Raw genomic sequence first — 21378 nt, forward strand, 5'->3', positions numbered from 1 at the left:
AGAATGAATAAGACTGGAGGCAGAGAGTTCAGATGAAAGGTTATGCAGTAATTTAGTCAATAATTGAATTAAGGTAAAGATATTCATCAAGAAAGGGAATATAGGGAATAAAGTGTGGGTAAGATGATGAGCCCAGATTTTGACACATTGTGTTTTAAGTGTTTATAAGACATATAAGAAGGAAAAATACAAGTACTAGAAATACCAATTAAAACAAATCAGAGAAAAGTATTCATTAGGATTAGTAAATTTAGAAATTGATTGTATTTCATCAGTGGTAGAAGCCAGATTATAGTGGATTGAGAAAAGGATGGGAGGTGAGAAGGTGAGACATCTAATTTAGACAATTTTCTTCTGGGTGCTTGGCTCTGAAGAGAAATAGAAAAAACAGAAAGTCAGCCAGAAATTTGTTTGGGGATATCAAAAATTGTATATATGTAAAAAGGTGAGAGAAACTTCAGTGTGTTTGCTTATGAGAAAGAGAAGGGTGGAGATATAGGGGTTGAAGATGCAGGATGGATCAGGCCAAGGACTGATGGTACTAGATCTTGGAAGAGGTAGGAAGACGGAGTCCAAACCCCAGGTATATCTATTAACATTGGCTGAAGATGAATACCTTTTCCACCGAGCTGGAAAAAAGAAAGATGGATATGGTACAGGAATATTTGTAGGAAGGAAGGCCTGCAGTTGAGACAGTTTTAATAACATGTCCTTTATTTCTTGTATGAATTAATAAAGAAAGCATGCTCTTGAGAGCGAGGAGGAAGGTTCATGATGTCATTTATGTGTCCTCTTATGCCAAGCTCTCTGCAAGGACCAGGAAAATGACCATAACCAAGTGGGGTCCCACACAGTGGAGTCTCTCAAACCACTCCAGCCATAAGTCAGGGCAGCAGCCACAAGGAGGCTTTAGTAAAGTAAACTCTAAGCTCTGCACTTCTACATTCAAACCACCAACTGAAAAATGAAATTTACCTGACTGGGAAGTCAGTTATGGGAGAGGGGCATTTTAAGTTGGGTTATTTTGAATTAAGTAATCTAAATTAAGTTTGTTAAAAATTTTCTCATTTGCTACTTAGTTATAAAAACATGATATAAATAGGAGCTGGATTTTATTGTTTATCCTTATTATTAATTCATTTATTTCCTACTTGTAATTTTTGAAAATAGTCAGAAAATTCTATTGAAAGAGTTACTTCAATTCTTTGGAAGAATGGTGCCCTCTACTTGAAAGACACTATCATGGCAACTTGTTCTGATTGATTGTACTTACTCAAATCGACATATCCAATGTCCACGTACAGTTTGGCAAACACAGATCCCATTGTAAAGCCAAGGATTGGACCAATCATTCCTATTCCACCCAAAAAACCTGAAAATATTACAGAGCAATTTTTATCAGATGCCAAGAATACATGGGTCTTATTCAACATATTTTTATAGTAATATTACACAATATACTTCTCCAAATAATTTTTCCATTAAGTAAAAGAATGAGTTTAGTACACTATTATTTCAAGGGTAGACCCAGAGAAAGTAATGAAACAATGCAATATTTTCTGTATATTACCTATATAGACAGAAGAATATCCATCCTTAGCAAAATCATCAATGTAAGATATCCCCAATGGTCCTGTGGGAGTTTCCCCTATTCCACGAAGCATATTACCCAAGAAGACATATATCCACGTGTATGACACAGTTTCCCTTCCACAACCTATACAGACAAGAGAGTGTTTCATTTTAAACATCAATTTTAGCATTCTTATTAGAAATTCAACTACTTTAAACCGTTAATTATTCCATTTACTTTTTTTATTTATAATTGATTCATATTCACTTTGCAAAGTTTGAAAATACAGAGAAGCACACATCAAAACCAAACAAAGTAAAAATTATCTGTAATCACACTACACACAGGTCACATCAAATGTTGTTAAATGTCTTCCACACTTTTAGTGCACAAAAATATGTAGTCTTCATTATGTACATTATATACTTATTAATAAATACCCAGTTCATATTATAACTTGCTTATACAGTTAACACTATATTATGAAAATTTCCCCATGTTGTTAAGATTTCATTTATATCAAAATTTTAATGACTCTACAGTAGTGTGTTGAATAGCAGCTTCATAATTCATCTAATCAATCTCTGAATTTTAAATTGCAAAATATTTCTAATTTTTTACTTTGTTAAACAGGGTTGTCATGGTTATAATTGTAAATAAGTCTTTGCACATATTCCTGATTGTTTCCTTAAAATAATCAATAAAAGTAGAATTGTTAAGTAGGTATGTTTTTGTTCTTTAATATATATTGAAAATTAGTCTCCAGAAATAGTTGCAAATTTACACACACCCAGAAACACATAAAATGTAATATCTTTTTTCCTCCACCTAATTTTTTATTTTAATCTTTTTTATTTAATAGGTAGAAAATTTGTGTTGTTATCATTTGTAATTATAATTTATGATTTTTGTTATAATAGGTAAAAAAATTTTCAGTTGGCATAATAATTCACATTTTTCACAAAGAGCAAATTTTACATTATTTGCATATTTATGCCACTTTCTGCTTTTCTATTTTAAATGCATATGCTATTTGCCAATTTTCTACTGAAATCACTCTCTTTTCTTATCTACTCCTAAAAACTCTTTATATAAAACACAGTTATTCCTAAGTAAACACTGGGAATTTTTTCCAGAACCACCCTTGTGTACCCAAATTCAGACAAACTCAAGTCCTGCAGTTGGCTATGTGGAACCCATGTATAGGAAAAGTATAACCTCAGCACACACAGATTTTTGTATGCTGTGAATACTGTATTTTCAATTCATGTTTAGTTGAAAAAAATCCGCGTGTAAGTGAACTCATGCAGTTCAACTTGTGTTGTCCAAGGTCAACTGTGTATATTAAAACTATGATTTTGTCTGTATGTAAGGATCAAATATTTTTTTCTATTGGCTTTTAAATCAATTTTGCTAATGAATATCACAATAATTTTTATAGATGTAATTAAATTTATAAGTTTTAGAATACTTTTTATTGTCACTATTAATTCTTACCTTTTCCCACTATCTCAGGTGAGGTTCTATTGAATGACAAAGTTTGATTAGTTAAACAAGTTGCTAAGCTTGATGTTGAATTTTCCGATGGATCAGTATAAGTTTCTTTAGAATACCTGTAACTATAAGAACATCATTGGATTTAACATTTTGCTTATCTACTGAATATTTTCACTTTTCCCAGAAATACAGAGAGGTTTTCCCTTTTATCTGCACCACTCTCTTCTCCAAATCCAGAATCTTCTTTGTCAATTTCCCAGCCTGTATTTTGGGAGATGTTATGGGAAAAAGTGAAATGGGAGTGTCCACTAAGAAAGATCATTCAATACTCCCCTGGTAAGATGCATCATCACCTTGCTGTAATCCTGGGAGATGGTGCTAGAATAGGGACAAATGCTGATATCCAAAAATACTGAGATACCCTGTGAGCTTCAAAGGCAGCCTACTAGATGCCAGGCATTATGCTCAGTTTCAAAAAGCTAGAAATGAAACACAGTTGTTGTACCTAGGGAATCTCACACTCCCTAAGATGAACATATATGATAAAAGATTTAGTAAGTTTAATATACAGGGTACTGGGTTGTCACAAAGGAAAAAGAGATGATCAGCTTTGCTTGGAGGTGAGGCAGGTAGATCAGAGAAGACTTCACAATGAGAGTAATATGTAAAATGCATCTTGAAGATGGATAGGAGTTTAATAAGTAGACAAAGGAAGAAAAGTATTCAAGGCTGTAGAAACAGCAGGTACAAAGGTATGACATATTATGGCACATTTAGAGCAATGGTTCCCAAACTTTTTGGCACCAGGGACCAGTTTCATGGAAGACAGTTTTTCCACTGACTGGGGAGAGCGAATGGTTTTGCAGCCACTCTCCAGTGCTAACTAGCATCAGCGCCTCAGCTCCACCTCAGATCATCAGGCATTAGATTCTTATAAGGAGTGTGCAACCTAGATCCTTCACATGTGCAGTTTACAGTAGGGTTCACAGGCCTATGAGAATCTAATGCTGCCACTGGTCTGACAGGAGGCAGAGCTCAGGCAGTGATGCAAGCAATGTGGAGCAGCTGTAAATACAGATGAAGCTTAGCTCGCTCACCCACCACTGCTCTCCTGCCATGTGGTCTGGTTCCTAATGGGCCATGGCCCAGTATCAGGGCTTGGGGAGCACAGATTTAGAGAACTGCAGGCCTAGACTGTGGCCCTCAATTGAGTGAAGCAATGAAAGATGAAGTTGTGATAATTGCATTTATGGCATATTCTCCATACAAATCATGAAGAATAAGAAATTAATAAGATTAAAGAGGGAACTTAGGTGACACAGACATTAGAGTGTCAGAAGCAAAAGCAAAATATGGACATGAAGAAGAGGACACAAAGATAGGAAATGAATCCAGAGAGTATAAGATGATGAAAATAAGAAGGAGCAGTACCACAAATAAGAAAAGTTCTTATAAGGGTGAAATGTAAGGTAAAAAATAGAATTAATATTGCAACTAAAAGGCGTGATTGCTGGATTCGGCAATAAGCAAATAATTGGTGTCTCTGGCAGCAACTGCTCATTGTCCCTCAATATCCCTTCTTCTCTCCTTCCACAGTAACTGAAGTTGGGATTATTATCTGGGAACATGACAATCTGGAATAAAGTCTATTTTTTAAATGTCTTTTTATTTATGTGTAAAATGTAACTAACTTCCGGTCAATGTGAAGTCAGTAGAAGGGTTATGCTTCTGAAAATGTTTTTTTAAGCCTCAGCCCGTGTGCACTTTTTGTTTCTTCTTGTTCTTCTCTTCTTCTCTCCTTCTCTCCTTCTTTCCTGTTATCTGGAAATACATTGCCATAATTTGGACCATGAGGTCAAGGCCATGCAAGACAGAGCAATATGGTGATAAGAAGCAGTATCGTATAATCCTTGGGCTGGCTACATTAACTTTTGTGAGAAAAATAAGCTTCTGTCTTACATAGTGATTGCTATTTGAAGTTTTCTCTCATTATCATCTGGCTCTAATCATAAATACACTGTGACATTAGGAAGAACATCCACAGTGAAATGGTGGTGGGAAAACCTATGCCAACATGTTAAGCTGTGAAGTCTTATTGAGTATAATCAAAATCTTATAGGCAAAGACATGAAGTATATTATGTTATACTAAAAAGTCATAAAGAGCTTATTTATTCCAAATGAAACTATACACCTATCTAGTGTTATTCTTATTTCAAAGTCTGTGAAAACCATGATGAATAAAGCAATAAATTACTATGTAGAAAATATACTCCATTTCTATGCATTGTTAGCGGGTATCCTTCTCAAAAGGTAACTGCCTATTTAAGAGGAAAAAAAATGAAATTCCACTACTAATTTACAAGCTAATGATAATTAATGACACAGAGCTGTTTAATACTTACCGTCCCATGAAGAAATGTGGTAAAGCAATCAAAATACCTCCAATTCCCATAACTAAACAGCCAATTCCAATTATCTTTGGTCTGTGTAGTTTGGATCCAAAGTAACTTACAAATACAATGACAAGCAAATTTCCTAGAAAGAGCATAAAATTATGTTGATATGACTTGGTTCAATTTTGTGTCTAGCAGATTTGAAAGCCCCACAATGAATATAAATAGAGCCTAAGACAGTACTTCCCTCAAAGATCAATAATCTAATTGAGAAAGAGAATTCATCTGCATTAAGCCACTCATGGAAAAGTTGAATATCATGGTAGGTACATAACAGAAATTTAAAAAAAAACATGGTAACTGTCCTTAAGAAACTTACATACCAGTGATAGAAATTGATAGATAGAGGTGCTATTAGACCACAGAAAGGGGGAGCTTAGATTAATTAGGGGCTTCAGGAAAGTTTCCTAGAGGTGAGGCCACTTGAGATTTAATGTTGAACATAAATTATTTAGATTAAAAAGAGAAAGAAGAGCATTTCAAGTGGAGGGAGTCATGACCAATTCTGATCCACCTAGAGCCTCATGTATAACAATGACAGACAACAATGAGGAATTAGTGAACAATGATGGAAAAAAATAGCATGAAAAGTACCAAAATGAATCAGTAGATAAAGTAACGCAAGAAACACTTAAATAAGGATTAAACTAAAAGTAGTAGAAAATTTTTTTAAAATCCAGTTAGTATGTTTAGAGATACAATGGCATGTTGCTGCCATAAAACCAGAACTGGCAGACTAAAAATAATAAGAGAACAATAAAGTCTTGTTGTAAATTTAAAATATTATAGAAAAATGTACAAATTAGAACTGGATATGATAAGATGGAACATGGCATCTGAGGAGATTGATGAAATATAAAGGAAAAAGGTAGAAATTTAGAAGAAAAAAGTTTAAAGGCAAAAATACCCAGAAAATTTAATATTCATCTCATGTATGTTTCAGAAGGAAAGAAATAAAAAATAAATGAGGAAACAAATAAGAAACAGAAAATAAATTCCCATGATAGTCGCTACATCTCTCCAGCAGAAGTAATGTTTAAAAAAGATAGTATTAGACATAAACTGGTAAATTTTCTGAGATTCAGAAATAAAAAGGAGATGCATATTAGTGCATGAGAATCATACTTGTAATAATTTCTTATACACAACATTGAATGTTATAAAATGACAGATAAATGTTTTAATGTTCTGAAACAAAAGATTTTCAATGTTGAATTCCATGCCCAAATTATCACTTTAATATTATAGTAAAATAAATACATTTTCCAACAAGCAAGGGCTTAGAAACTATGCCATGTGTTCAACTCTTTCTTGACAAAATAACTACAGTCATCCCTCAGTGTCCATGAGAGATTGGTTCCCGGCTGCCCAGCAGATACCAAGATCTGCAGATGCTCAAGTCCCTTGTGTATAATAAAATGGTGCAGTATTTGCATATAACCTACACACATCCTCTTGTATATTTTAAATCATCTCTAGTTACTTATAATACCTAATACAATGTAAATGATATGTAAATATCAGTTGTCATACTGTATAATTTTTTATTTGTATGTTTTATTGTTGTATTGCCATTTTTTATTTTTATATTTTTTAAGTATTTTCCCTCTGTGGTTGAATCCACAAATATGGAACCCATGGATAGAGAAGGCTGACTATACTTGAAGATATACCCCAGGAAAACTAAAGATGAGACTTGAAGTGACAAGATTCAAGCAAAAAAATCAGTCAAACTTATGATAATGTTCAAATAGTTGCTTTAAACATTGCAAAATTTCACAAAAATATTGAGAATCAATTTCTTAATAAAAAGAGAAATATAGTGAATTAAAATTTAAAACTAATTACATTCTAATTCTAAAATTCTAGATGCATGAGAAGTGGTAGAGTGAGGGACATACGGTGTAATATCTTTTGAATCACAAAAATTGAGAATTCATAAGGAAAAGATAAAGAGGTCTTCCTTTAAACAATTACTTTTTAAAATACTTATTAGTTAAGAATACTATAAATAAAGTTAAAATGTAAACAGCAAAACAAATAATTTTGGGGTCCCTCAAATAATTAAAAAGTGAAAAGAAAAATCATGCAGAGGCAATGAGCTACCAATTCATAAAATCAGAAAGATAATTTTCAATAATTATATAAAACCTCACTATTGTTGAGGAAATCCAAATTTAAAATGGACACAACAAAACAATATCTTTAATGTTTTAAAAACACAAAAAGACTTTTATCCCCAAATCCTGTATCCAGTTAAAACAATAGAAATGTAATGTAGGTTGCTCCAAAGTGGTTCCTCTCTCCTCAAATCATAAGAATCATAGTCCTCACTTAACCTTCTCTTCACGCTAGGGCATCTCGAGAGAGGGGAGGTAAAGCCTCACAAAGTGCTAGTTTGTGAGCAATCATTTTGTGTCAGATCAAGGTTTTTCAACATCCTCACTATCAACATTTTGGGCTGGATAATTCTTTGTTGTTGGGTCAGTCCTGTGCATGGCAGAATGTTTAGTAGCATTCCTGGCTTCCAACTCTAGATACCAGTATCATCGCCTTCCATCCTCTGCCCAGTTATGATAACCAAAAATGTCTTCAGATATTACCAAATCGCCTCTAAGAGACAAACTTACAATTGAGAACCAGTGGTGTAAAGCATGTATGAACAGTTGTGATTTTTTTTTTAACCTCTGCAAGTCTGGCTATTAAAATAGAAAAAGGAATTAAATTACCAATTTCAAAGCCTCCATCAATTAAACCAGCAAGAGAAGAGGATATTTCAAATCTCCTTTCTATTTGAGTGATGGAACTTTTCATAAGGCTTCCACCTAGTCCCTTAGCAATATTGCAGAGTGATAGGGCTGCCAAGAACATCTAAAAAAAAAAAAAAAGCAGAAAGAAAAGGGAAAAATGGTTAATCAAAGGACTAAATTTTGTTTATAGGTATATGGAATTAAAACAACTTTTTTTCTTTACTTAAAGACATTATTTTTATCACAAAAAGCATATCCATTTTTCCCCTATGCCAATTGGTACTTCTCAGCCCTTTTAAAATTATTAGCACTATACTAAGAAAGCATCATTTTCTAACTTGGTTACAACATCAGATTATTAGAGCAGTACAGTTTGGTTTGTTATTTTAAAATTAATGTCATTAACTGATTTCTAGGAAGCTCGACACAGTTCTCAGGTGGCCATGACGGCGAGCATCTTTATGCCAGGCACTGTTCTTAAGCACTGGGGACACAGCAATGAAAAAAGAAAAAACCTCTGCCCTGATGAAGTTTACATTCTAGTAAAGGCAATGTACAATAAACATATACAGAAATAAAGTGTAAGGTGAGCAGAAAGTGGTGCTAGAAGTAGAATTATTGGGTCAAAATGTATATGCTTTTTTTTTTTTTTTTTGAGACAGAGTGTCACTCTGTTGCCCAGGCTAGAGCACCGTGGAGTCAGCCTTGCTCACAACAACCTCAAACTCCTGAGCTCAAGTGATCCTCCTGCCTCAGCCTCCCGAGTAGCTGGGACTACAGGCATGCGCCACCATGCCCGGCTAATTTTTTCTATATATTTTTAGTTGTCCAGCTAATTTCTTTCTATTTTTAGTAGAGACGGGGGTCTCACTCTTGCTCAGGCTGGTCTCGAACTCCTGAGCTCAAAGGATCCCCCCGCCTTGGCCTCCCAGAGTGCTGGGATTACAGGCGTGAGCCACCGCGCCCGGAGCTGTTCTTTATTCTCAAGTGAATAGCATATGCTGTGAGGGGAGGGGAAGTATATTCTCAAAGATAGCATTTCCAGGAAGCCAGCTGAAAAATAAACTTTGAGGAGGCAAAGGGAAATTCTATGATAAACAAAAATGACTGGCATTTGGTCTATGATGCAGTGGTTATAGATTTTCAATTTCATTTTAACAAAATGTATTGATTCATTCTTTCTCTTACAGCTCACCTCCACATCCATTATCAAATTTCTCTTTGTTCTACTATTAAAATCTTACCCTATTATAGGCTGAATGTTTTGCGCCTCCTAGATTTATATGTTGAAACTCTAATTTCCAATGTGATGGTATATGGGGCCTTTGGGAAGTAATTAGGTCATGAGGATAAAGCCCTCATGATAAGATTGGTGCCCTTGTATGAAATGGGATCTCTCTTTCTCTCTCTCTCTCTCTCTCTCTCTCTCTCTCTCTCTCTCTCTCTCTCTCTCTCTCTCCATGTGAGGACACAGCAAACCAGAAGAGGGCCCTCGCCAGAACCCAACCATACTGGCACCCTCATCTCAGACTCCCCAGCCTCTGGAAATATGAGGAATAAATTTCTTTTGTTTAAGTCACCAAGGCTATGCTATTCTATCAGCCTGAATTGACTGGGACACCACTTCTCATTGCCTTCTACACCCCCAGTGGTCTCCACCACCATCATATCTAGCCTGTTATTGCAATAGCCTCCTGATAACATCTTTCTACTTCTACTCCAGTCTGCTTAAGAGCCTCTTCTCAACATAGTAACTAACGAAATCCTTTCAAAGTGAAAATTAGATCATGCTGCCATTCTGTGTCTTCCCACATGCCTCATAGTAACATCAAATCTTTCCAACAACCTACAGGGCCCTAAATAATCTGTCCTAGCCTCTAAAGCTCTTTACCCACCATCATTCCTTTTTACCTTTCTAATGTTACCTCCTGTTACTCTTGCCCTACTCCTTACTCTTCAGCTACATTAGATCCTTTTGCTATACTTTGAACACTCCGAGTTTATTATATGGCCTCCGGTTCTTTATTCTTGCTTTTTGATTTGCAGGAAAAGCCCTTCCTCATAGTCATATTTCTATCACTCCTTCACATACTTAAAGTTTTTGTTCAACGTAACTTTCACAGTGAGGCTTTATTTGACCACTCTATTTAAAATTGCACCACTTTCTGCTCACATTAAACTTTATTTCTTTATATGTTTATTGTATATTGCCTTTACTAGAATGTAAACTTCTTCACGGCAGAGGATTTTTCTTTTTTCATTGCTGTGTCCTCAGTGCTTAAGAACATTGCCTGGCATAAAGATGCTCAAGAAATATTCTTTGAACTTTTATCCAACCAGAACCTTCCATATGTCTTTACACTAGGCTATGGTTGGGAGACAGAAATAAAAGGCCCCCGAAAATTCTTTGATAGCTATCAAGATGTGGCTATGTTCCTTTCTACATAAGGAACTGTCAAATGATATATACTATCAGTGAAGGTAAAAGGAACTAACGTTTTGACTCGGGGGGATGGGAGGTGGGGGGAGGGGATGGGGATATAACTACATGATGAGTGCAATGAACACTGTCTTGGGGAATGGACACGCTTGAAGCTCTGACTCAGGGGAATGGGTGGTACATGGACAATATATATAACCTGAACTTTTGTACCCCCATAATAAGCTGAAATAAAAAAAAAAGAAGAGTTGTTAAACGATAACATTTTAGAGACATCTAAATTTTTTTAGACAAAATATAGGAAGTCATCTAAGAATAAAGCATAAAAGGTAGAAGGGCATCAAAATTAGTTTTACTACGTTGGTGGTGGGAAGAACAAGACTCATACAAGAAAGATACTGAATTGGTCCATGGTAGTTAGACAAAAATTATGAAGATTTTGTTCAAGGAGAGTCAGTTCCATATATCCTGTAGAAGTACGTACATCTTTGTGTCATATAACAGTAATAATCGTTCAGGTCCTAATTATTTCAAAAAATCTTGTTATTAGTGTCAGAAATGAAGAACTTTGAGAGGAAATGACATCAGCCAGATGTCCAAATAGGAAGCCATGGATCTTTATTTCCCACAAGAAACATATTTAAAAACAACAAATATACTAAATGTTTCTACGAGAACTCCAGAAACCAATTACAATGTTCTTGCACCCCCAGGCTAGCATGAAGACAACCACATGGAAGCCTAGAAAGAAAAGTCAGGATTCTCTCCATTCTCTCTAACCAGAGCCCCTCCCACCCCACATTGTGCAATGCAATTGGGAGGAAATATCTAAATATGAATCTAAAAAACTCAAATTGAAAAAAAACTGCATGCAATGTTTTGACATTTAGGGCAGCTGCCCAAGGACTGGTTTCTGTCTTGCGTAAATCCAAATACTGATAGAAATTGGGCAACAGGTTGAGTTTCTCTCAGAAGATAATCAAATGTGTCATAATTTGTAGTACCAAAGAAAGAGGCTAGGTGGAGCTCTAACACCACAATTTACTACAGCATAAGCAAGGCCACAGTACTGCAGGCACCAGCAGAGGGTCCTGAGTAGAACCCAGCAAAACTTTTTAAATAGAAAATTACACACACAGGCCCAGAGGAGACAGAAAGGAATGCCTACTCAAAAAAGCTTGAGAGGGCTCCAGAATCTCTAGCCAGGGTCAGTGGAGAAAGTCCTCCCTATAGAAAACCAGACCACAAAGTCTGGGAGAGATGACCAATTCTTCAAATGCTGAAATCCCAACAACCAAAAATGAAAAGATATATAAAGAACAGGGAACCCTGGCACATTTAAAGGAGCAAATTAAATCTCTAGAAACTGACCCCAAAGAAATGGAGACATAGTAATTGCCAAAGAATTCAAAATTACTATCAAGTATGCTCAATGAACTAAGAGGGGACAGATAGATAACTAAATGAAATCAGGGCTGAGTGCAGTGGCTCACACCTATAACCCCAGCATTTTGGGAAGTTGAGGCAGGAGGACCACTTGAGGCCAAGAATTCTAGATCAGCCTAAGCAAGGGTGAAATCCCTTCTCTATGAAAAATTTAAAAAGTAGCCACGTGCACTAGCATGTTCCTGTAGTCCCAGCTCTTCAGGAGGCTGAGGCAGGAAGATCACTTGAGCCCAGGAATTTGAGGTTGCAGTGAGCTATGATGACACCGCCACACTCTAACCTGGGCAACAGAGTGAGAACCTGTTTCAAAAAAAAAAAAGGCAAAAAATAAGACATAATGAATAAACTAAATGAGAATATCAACGAAGATGTAGAAACTGTGAAGAACCACACAGAAATTCTAAAATTGTAGAATATAATAACTGAATTGTAAAATCCACCAGAAAGACTCAATAGCAGACTTGACCAAACAGAAGAATCAGTGAAATAAAAGACAAAACTTTTAAAATTACTGAGGCAGAGGAGCAAAGAGGAAAAAAAATATGAAGAACAGTGAAAAACCTAAAGGAATTATGGGACATCATCAAGCAGAAAAATATGTGCATTATGGGAGTACCAGAGGAGAAGTAAATGAGAAAGGTGTAAGAACTTATTTGAATAAATAATGGCCCCAAATTTTTCAAATCTCAGGGGAGAAATGAATGTAAAAATTTTTAAAAACTCAAAAAACTTCGAATAGGATAAACCTAAAGAGATCTACACCAAAATACATTATAATTAAACTGTCAAAAGCCACAGAAAAGGGAGAAGCCCAAAAGCATCAATAGAAAAGCTACTTGCAGCTGGGCATGGTGGCTCACGCCTGTAATCCTAGCACTGTGGGAGGCCGAGGCAGGCGGATTATTTGAGCTCAGGAGTTCAAGAGTAGCCTGAGCAAGAGTGAGACCCTGTCTCTACTAAAAAAATATAGAAAGAAATTAGCTGGACAACTAAAAATCTATATAGAAAAAATTAGCCAGGCATGGTGATGCATGCCTGTAGTGCTAGCTACTTGGGAGGCTGAGGCAGGAGAATCACTTGAGCCCAAGAGTTTGAGGTTGCTGTAAGCTAGGCTGACACCATGGCACTCTAGCCCAGGCAACAGAGTGAGACTCTGTCTCAAAAAAAAAAAAAGGAAGAAAGAAAGAAAGAAAAGAAAAGCTACTTGTCAAATATAAGAAAGCTCCTCATAGGTCATCAGTAGATTTCTCAAAGAAATCTTAAAGACTAGAAGAGAATAGATTATATAGTCAAAGTACTGAAAGAAAAAAACTGTCAACTAAAAATGCTATATCCAACACAACTGTCCTTCAAATTATTAGAAATCAAGATTTTCCCAGATAAGCAAACACTACAGGAACTCAGTAGAAACTACAGGAACTTAGTAGACCTGCCCTGCAAGAAATGCTGAAGGGAATCCTACAAGCTGAATCAAAAGGATGATAAATAGAAACATAGAATCACACAAAAATATAAAATTCTCTGGTGAGAGTAAAGATACAGACAAATATAGAATCTGGCAGTATTATAATATAGGTGAGTGAGTAAATCACTTATAAATCTGATATAAAATTTTTAAAAAGCATAAAAACTAATTATAAAGCTCTGTTAATGAATATATAAAATGAGGTAATTTGCGTCATCAATAATGTAAAGTGAGAGGGGGTAGAAATGTAAAGGAGTAGAGTTTTTATATACAATTGAAGTTATCAGTTTAAAATAGATTATTATAATTTTAAGATGTTTATATAATTGCAATGGTAACCACAAAGACAATATCAAATGAACATAAAAGAAAATGAGAAGGAAATCAAAACACGTCACTGCAAAAAAATCAATGGAACCCAAAAGAAGTTCCCAAGAGAGAAAAAGAGGGACAAAAACTTATAAGACAGAAAGAAAATAGTTAACAAAATGGCAATAGTAAGTCCTTCCTTATCAGTAATAATTTTAAATTTAAATGGATTAAACACACCAATTAAAGACATAGATTGGTTGAATGAATTAAAAAAGATGCACCTACAAAAGACTCAATTTATATCTAAGGACACACATAGGCTAGAAATAAAAAATAAGAAAAAAATATTCCATGCAAACATGAGCCTAAAGAAAGCAGAAGTGGCCATTATCATAGCATACAAAATAGATTTTAAGACAAAAGCCATCCTAAGAGAAAAAAAGAACATTAGATAAAGATAAAGGGTCAATTCATCATGAAGATATAATATTAATAATTATAAATATATATGCACCTACCATAGAGCTCCCAAATAAATGAAGTAAACATTGATAGACCCAAAGGGGAAAACAGATAGTAACAAAATAATAATAATAGGAGACTTCAATACTCTACTTTTATTTATACATAGAATAAGCAGAGAGAATATCACTAAGGAAATGGAGGGCTTGAAAAACACTATAGACCAATTGGACCTAACAAACAAATAGAGAACATTATCAAAAAAGAGCAGAATACATATTTTCTCAAGCAAAGATGGAACATTCTCCAAGATAGACCACAAGACAAATCTTAACAAATTTAAAAATATTGAAATCATACCAAATTTTTTTTATGACCAGAATGCAATGAATCTAACAATTAATAATGGAAGAAAAACAGAGAAAGACACAGATACGTGGAATTAAATAATGCACTCTTAAATAACACATGAATCAAAGAAGAAATCACAAGGGAATTTAGAAAATATCTGCAGACAAATGGAGACAAGAAAACAACATACCGAAACTTATAGGATTCAGTGAAAGCAGTACTAAAAGGGATGTTTATAGTGGTAGGTGATTAATTTAAACTAGGAGAAAGAATTCAAATGACAATCTACTGCTCAAGGAATTAGGAAAAGAAAAACAAACCAAACCCAAAGGTAGGAAAAAATAAAGATTAGAGATAAATGAAATAGAAAATAGAAAAAAAAAATCAATGTACCCAAGGGTTGGTTTCTGGAATAGATAAACAAAATTGACAAACTCCTAGCTAAGCTAAAAAGAGAGTGAAAGAAGATTTAAATAGCTAAAATTAGAAATAAAAGAGGAGACATTACATTGGATGCCTCAGAAACAAAAAAAGTGTTATAAGAGATTACTATGAACAATTACAGGCCGGGCACGGAGGTTCACACCTGTAATCCTAGCACTCTGGGAGGCCAAGGCAGGTGGATCGTTTGAGCTCAGGAGTTGGAGACCAGCCTGAGCAAGAGTGAGACCCTGTCTCTACTAAAAATAGAAAGAAATTATATGGACGACTAAAAATATATATAGAAAAAATCAGCCGGGCATGGTGGCACATGCCTGTAGTCTCACCTACACAGGAGGCTGAGGCAGGAGGATTGCTTGAGCCCAGGAGTTTGAGGTTTCTGTGAGCAAGGCTGACGCCATGGCACTCTAGCCCAGGCAACAGAGTGAGACTCTGTCTCAAAAAAAAAAAAAAAAGAACAATTATATGCCAAAAAGTTGTATAACCTAGAAAAAATGTATAAATTCCTAGAAACATAAAACCTACCAAAACTTAATCATAAATCAATAAAAAATCTGAACAGAAGTATAACTAATAAGGACGTGGACCAAGAGAGGAGGGAGGAAGTCATAGCATTCTCATGGAAGGATATGGATAAATTTGGGTAACGTGAAAAACTAAGATACAAACAAACTCAAACCAGATATTCAACATAGAAGACAAACAATCAAACAACAAACAAACAAAAAGAAACAGAAATTTAAAAAACTCTCAATAAAGAAAAACCTAGAATGAGATTCTCTGTGGAGAATTTTACCAAACTCTTAAGGAAGAATTAACACCAATTCTTTTCAGACTCTTCCAAAGAATTGAAGAGAATGGAACACTCTCAAACTCATTCTATGTGGCCAGCATTACTGATACAAAAATGAAATAAAGACACACAAAAAAGAAAACTACAGACAAATATTCTTGATGAATATTGATGCAAAAATTCTAAAAAAAATACTACCAGACTAAATCCAACAGCATGTTAAAAGGATATTACACCACGACCATGTGGGATTTATACCTGGAATACAAGGATGATTCACTATACAAAAATAAATCAGTATAATACATGACATTAGCAAAATCAAGGACATATGCCACATGACTGTCTTAATCAATGCAGAAAAACATTTGACAAGATGCCCACTCTCACAACTAATGTTCAACATAGTGTGGGAAGTTCTAGCCAGAGCAATTAGACAGGAAAAAGAAATAAAGGCATTCAAATGAGAAAAGAAGTAAAATTATCTCTGTTTACAGGTGACATGATATTATATGTAAAGATTTCACAAAAATCTTTTAGAATTAATAAACACATTCAGCAAAGTTACAGGATACAAATCAACACTTAAAAATAAGTTGTGTTTCTATGCACTAATAATGAACATTCCAAAAAGAAAATTAAGAAAATATCATTTATTACATGGTGAAAAAGGATAAAATACTTAGGAATAAACTTAATCAAGGAAGTAAAATATTTGTACACTGAAAACTATAAAACAGTGATGAAAGAAATAAAACACAAATAAATAGGAAAACATTCCAGGCTCATGGATTGGAAGACTTAATATTGTTAAAACATTCATACTATCCAAAGCCATCTACAGATTTAATGCAATCCCCATCAAAATCCCAACGGCATTATTTATAGAATAGAAATAGAAAAAGAAAAAAAACCTAAAACTCATATGGAATCCAAATATACCCCAAATAGCCAAAATAATCATGAAGAAGAACACAGTTGGATGCTTCAAGTTTCTTGATTTCAAAATATACACAAAGAAGGAGTTATTAAGATGGTGTTGCACTGATATAAACATAGGTACATAGACCAATGAAACAGAATAGAGAACTAAGAAATAAACCCTTGCATATATGGCCAAATGATTTTTAACAAGGGTCCCAGGACTATACAATGGGGAAAGGACAATCTTTTTGACAAATGGTTTTGGGAAAACTGGATATCTACATGCAAAAGAATAATGTTGGGCCATTAACCTCATACCATATGCAAAAATTAACTCAAAATACATAAATGTAAAACCTAAAACTACCAAACTCCCAGAAGAAAACACAGGAGGAAAGCTTCAGGGAATTAGAAATGGCAATAATTTTTTGGATGTGACACAAAAGCACAGGCAATAAAGTTTAAAATAGACAAATGAGACTACATTAAATTTAAAAACTTCTGCACATAAAAGAAAGCAACAGGGTTAATAGGTAAGCTATGTAGAAAATAATTGTAAATCATATATCTGACAAAGAGTTATATTCATAATACATAACGAACTTCCTATAATGCAACAACAAAAAACAAACAACCCAGTTAAAAATGGGCAAAGGACTTGAATAGATATTTCTCTAAAGAAGATATATAAATGGCCAATAAGCATAGGAAAAGATGCTCAACATCATTTATTATCAGGGAAATGCAAATCAAAACCACAATGAGATATCACTTACTCCCATCAAGTTAGCCACTCTGCAAAGAATAGAAAATAGCAAGTGTTGGTGAGGATGTGGAGAAATTGGATCCCTCATGCTTGTTGATGGAAACGTAAAATGGTGCAGCCATTATGGAAGTTCCTCAAAAAATCAAAAAGAGAATTACCATATGGAACATAAATCCTTTTTATGGGTATATATTCAAAAGAATTCAAAACAGGATCTTGAAGAGGTATTTGCACACCCGTGTCATTCACAGCATTATTTACAATAGCCAAAAGGTAGAAGCAATCTAAATGTCCATTGACAGATAAATGGATAAAGAAAATGCATTAATAGTATGTATATACGATGGAATATTATGCAGCCTTAAACATAAGGAAATTCTATCATGTGCTACAACCTCAAGGATATTATGCCAAGCTTATTAAGCCAGTCACAAAGGGACAATACTATATGATTTCACTCACGTGAATTCTCTAAAGTAGTTAAAAACATAGAAACAGAAAGCAAAAAGGTATTTACCAAGGGCTGGGAGCAAGGCAAAGGGAAATTAGCGTTTGGTGGATATAGACTTTCAGTGTTGGAAGATGAGGAACTTCTAAAGATGTGTTGCACATCATGTGTATATACTTAACACTATTGAATTTTACACTTAAAAATTGGTTGAAATGGCAAGTCTAATTTTATGTGCTATTTACCACCACAACAAAAGGAAAATGCATTTTCCATAGGAAAAAAATAATTTACAAAATAAAATTTGCCATGGTAACTATTTTATATATACAATTAATCAGCATTATTTACATTCACAATGGTGTGCAGCCATCACCACTATCTATTTCCAAAACTTTATCACCATCCCAAACAGACACTCTGTAACTATTAAGCAATAATTTCCCAGTATTGTTAACCTCTGTTAACCCCTAATCTACTTTCTGTCTCAATGAATTTGCCAATGCTAGATATTTAATATAGGTGGGATAATACTATACTTGTTTTTTTGTGTCTGATTTATTTCACTTAGTATAATAATTTCAAGTTCATCAATATTGTAGCATGTTCAGAACTTTATTCATTGCTATGCCTGAATAGTTTAACATTGCATGTACATACCATATTTTGTTTATCCATTCACCTGTTGTAGAATACTTGGATTGTTTCCAACTATTGTGACTAGTGCTGCAATGAACATCATGTACAAGTATCTATTTGAGTCCCTGGTTTCAATTACTTTGCATATATATACCTAGGAATTGAATTGTTGGGCAATGTAACAATTCTGTTTAGTTTTTTGAGGAGCTGCCAATTTTTTTTCCATGGAAGCTGTGCTATTTTACATTCCCATAAGCAATATATGAGGGTTCCATTTTCTCACATCTTTACCAACGCTTTTTTCCCATCACAAAATTATTATATAGTCATCCTACTAGGTGTTAAATGGTTTCTCACTGTAGTTTTGACTTACATTTCCCTACTGATTAAGGATGTTGAACATCTTTTCATGTGCTTATTTGACTATTTACATATATTTTTGGAGAAATGTCTATTCAAGGCTTTCATTCATTTTTAAACTGGTTTGTTTGTCTTATTGTTGTTGAGTTATAGGGCTTTTTAATATATTCTGGATGTTAAACCTGTACCAATATATAATTTTCAAATATTTCATCCTATTCTGTAGGTTGTCTTTTCACTGTTGTAATAATGTTCTTTAATGTACAAAAGTTTTTTTAAATTTGATGAAATACAATTTTCTTTTATTGCTCATGCTTTTGGTATCATGTGTAAGAATATATTACCAAGGTCATGTAGATTTACCCTATATTTTCTTCAAAGAGTTTTATGGTGCTAGTTCTTACATTTAGGTCTATGATCCATTTTGATGTAATTGTATGTGGTATAAGGTAGGAGTTCAACTTCATTCTTTTCACATGAAAATCTATTTATCCCAACCCTATTTATTGAAGAGATCATTATTTCCCAGGTGAATGGACTTGCCTCTTTGTCAAAGATCAATTTGCCATAAATGTATGAGCTTAGTTTTGGACTCTTGGGTGTATTCCACTAGTTTATATGTCTATTCTTATGCTAATATCACACAGTTTTGATTGCTGTAGCTTTTAAGAAAGTCTGAAATAAAAAATGTGAGTCTTCCAAACTTGTTCTTTTTTCAATATTATTTTGGCTTTTCAGTAACCCTTAAAATTCCGTATGAATTTGAGGATTGGCTTTTCCATGCCTGCAAAAAAAGGCTGCTGGAATTTTGGTAAGGATTGTGGTGAATCTGTAGAAGAATATGGGTAGTATTGACATTTTAACAACAATAAGTTTTCCAATCCATGAACACTGGATGTTTTTTCATTTATTTAGTTCTTTCATTTCTTCCAGTAATGTTTTAGAGTTTACAATGTACAGTTTTTTTTTTTTACCTCCTTGTTTAAATTTATTCCTAGGTATTTTTTTCTTTGAGATGCTATTGTACACAGATTTATTCTCTTAATTATGTTTTTGAATGTTCATTGCTCGTACATAGAAACACAACTGATACTGTGTGTAATCTTGTACCAGGCAACTTTGCTCAATTTATTTATTAGCTCTAGTAGTTTTCTTGTGGGTTCCTTGGGATTTTCTATGTTTAGAATCATGTCATCTGCAAATAGAGAAAGTGTTCTTTCTTTCTTTCTAATTTGAATGCTTTTATTTCTTTTTCTTGTCTAAATTCTGTGGCTAAAACTTCTGGTATAATCTTGAATAGCATCAGTAAAAGTAGGCATTCTTGTCTTGTTCTTGAACTTAGGAAAAAAAACCTGCAATGCTTTAATATTGAATATGATGTCATCTGTAACTTTATAATAAATGTTCTTTATAATATTGATAAAAGTCCCTTATAGTCCTAATTTTTAGAGTATTTTAATTATGAAACTGTGTTCAAATTTTGTCAAATGGCTTTTCTGCATGAATTGAGATGGTTAAATGGTTTTTTCTTTGTTCAATTTATGTATTCCATTATATTGATTGATTTTTGCATCTTAAACCATGCTTGCATTTCCGGAATGAATCATATTTTGTTATGGTGTACAATTTTCTAAGTATGCTTTTGGATTTGGTTAGTATTTTGTTGAAAAATTTTTTAAATTTAATTAATAGACTCTACTTTTTTAGAACAGTTTTAGATTTATAGAAAAATTGACCATAAAGTACACAGTTCTCATGTACTCTCTCTCTCTCCACACAGTTTCCCTTATTATTTATATCTTGTATTGGTGTAGTACATTTGTTTATATCGATGAAACAATATTGATATATTATTATTAATGGAAGTCTATATTTTACATTAGGGCTCATTTAGTGTGTCATATATTCTATGGGTTTTGACAGATGTATAATAATATATGTTTTTCATTACTGTATCACACAGAATAGATTCCCTTTCCTAAAAATCCTCTGTGCTATGTCTATTTGTCTCTCCTTCAAATCCTTAGCAACCACTGATCTCCTTTCTCTTGATATAGGCTTGACATTTCCAGAATGTCATATATTTGGAATAATACACAGTATGTAGCATTTTAAATTGGCTTCTTTCACTTAAAAACTATGTTTTTCCATGTATTTTTATGGCTTGCTGTCCCATTTCTTTTGAATCACTGAAAAATATTCTATTGCATTAATGAACCACACTATTTTTACCCACTCACCTATTGAAGGACATTT

At 33.9% G+C, this 21378-nt stretch overlaps 1 protein-coding gene across 1 annotated transcript in view; it reads right to left on the minus strand.

The window, feature by feature from the left end:
- SLCO1B3 (solute carrier organic anion transporter family member 1B3) overlaps nt 1-21378 on the minus strand; it is a 77233-nt gene that overhangs the window by 38062 nt on the left and 17793 nt on the right. The window contains exons 3-7 of the mRNA XM_045554233.1: nt 8255-8396; nt 5475-5607; nt 3071-3192; nt 1571-1717; nt 1274-1372 (exon numbers count right to left, since the gene is read on the minus strand). Coding sequence (XP_045410189.1) covers nt 1274-1372; nt 1571-1717; nt 3071-3192; nt 5475-5607; nt 8255-8396 — 643 coding nt within the window. The remainder of the gene's footprint in view (nt 1-1273; nt 1373-1570; nt 1718-3070; nt 3193-5474; nt 5608-8254; nt 8397-21378) is intronic.

This window comes from Lemur catta, chromosome 6 (genome assembly GCF_020740605.2).
Source record: "Lemur catta isolate mLemCat1 chromosome 6, mLemCat1.pri, whole genome shotgun sequence".
Lineage (NCBI taxonomy): Eukaryota > Metazoa > Chordata > Mammalia > Primates > Lemuridae > Lemur > Lemur catta.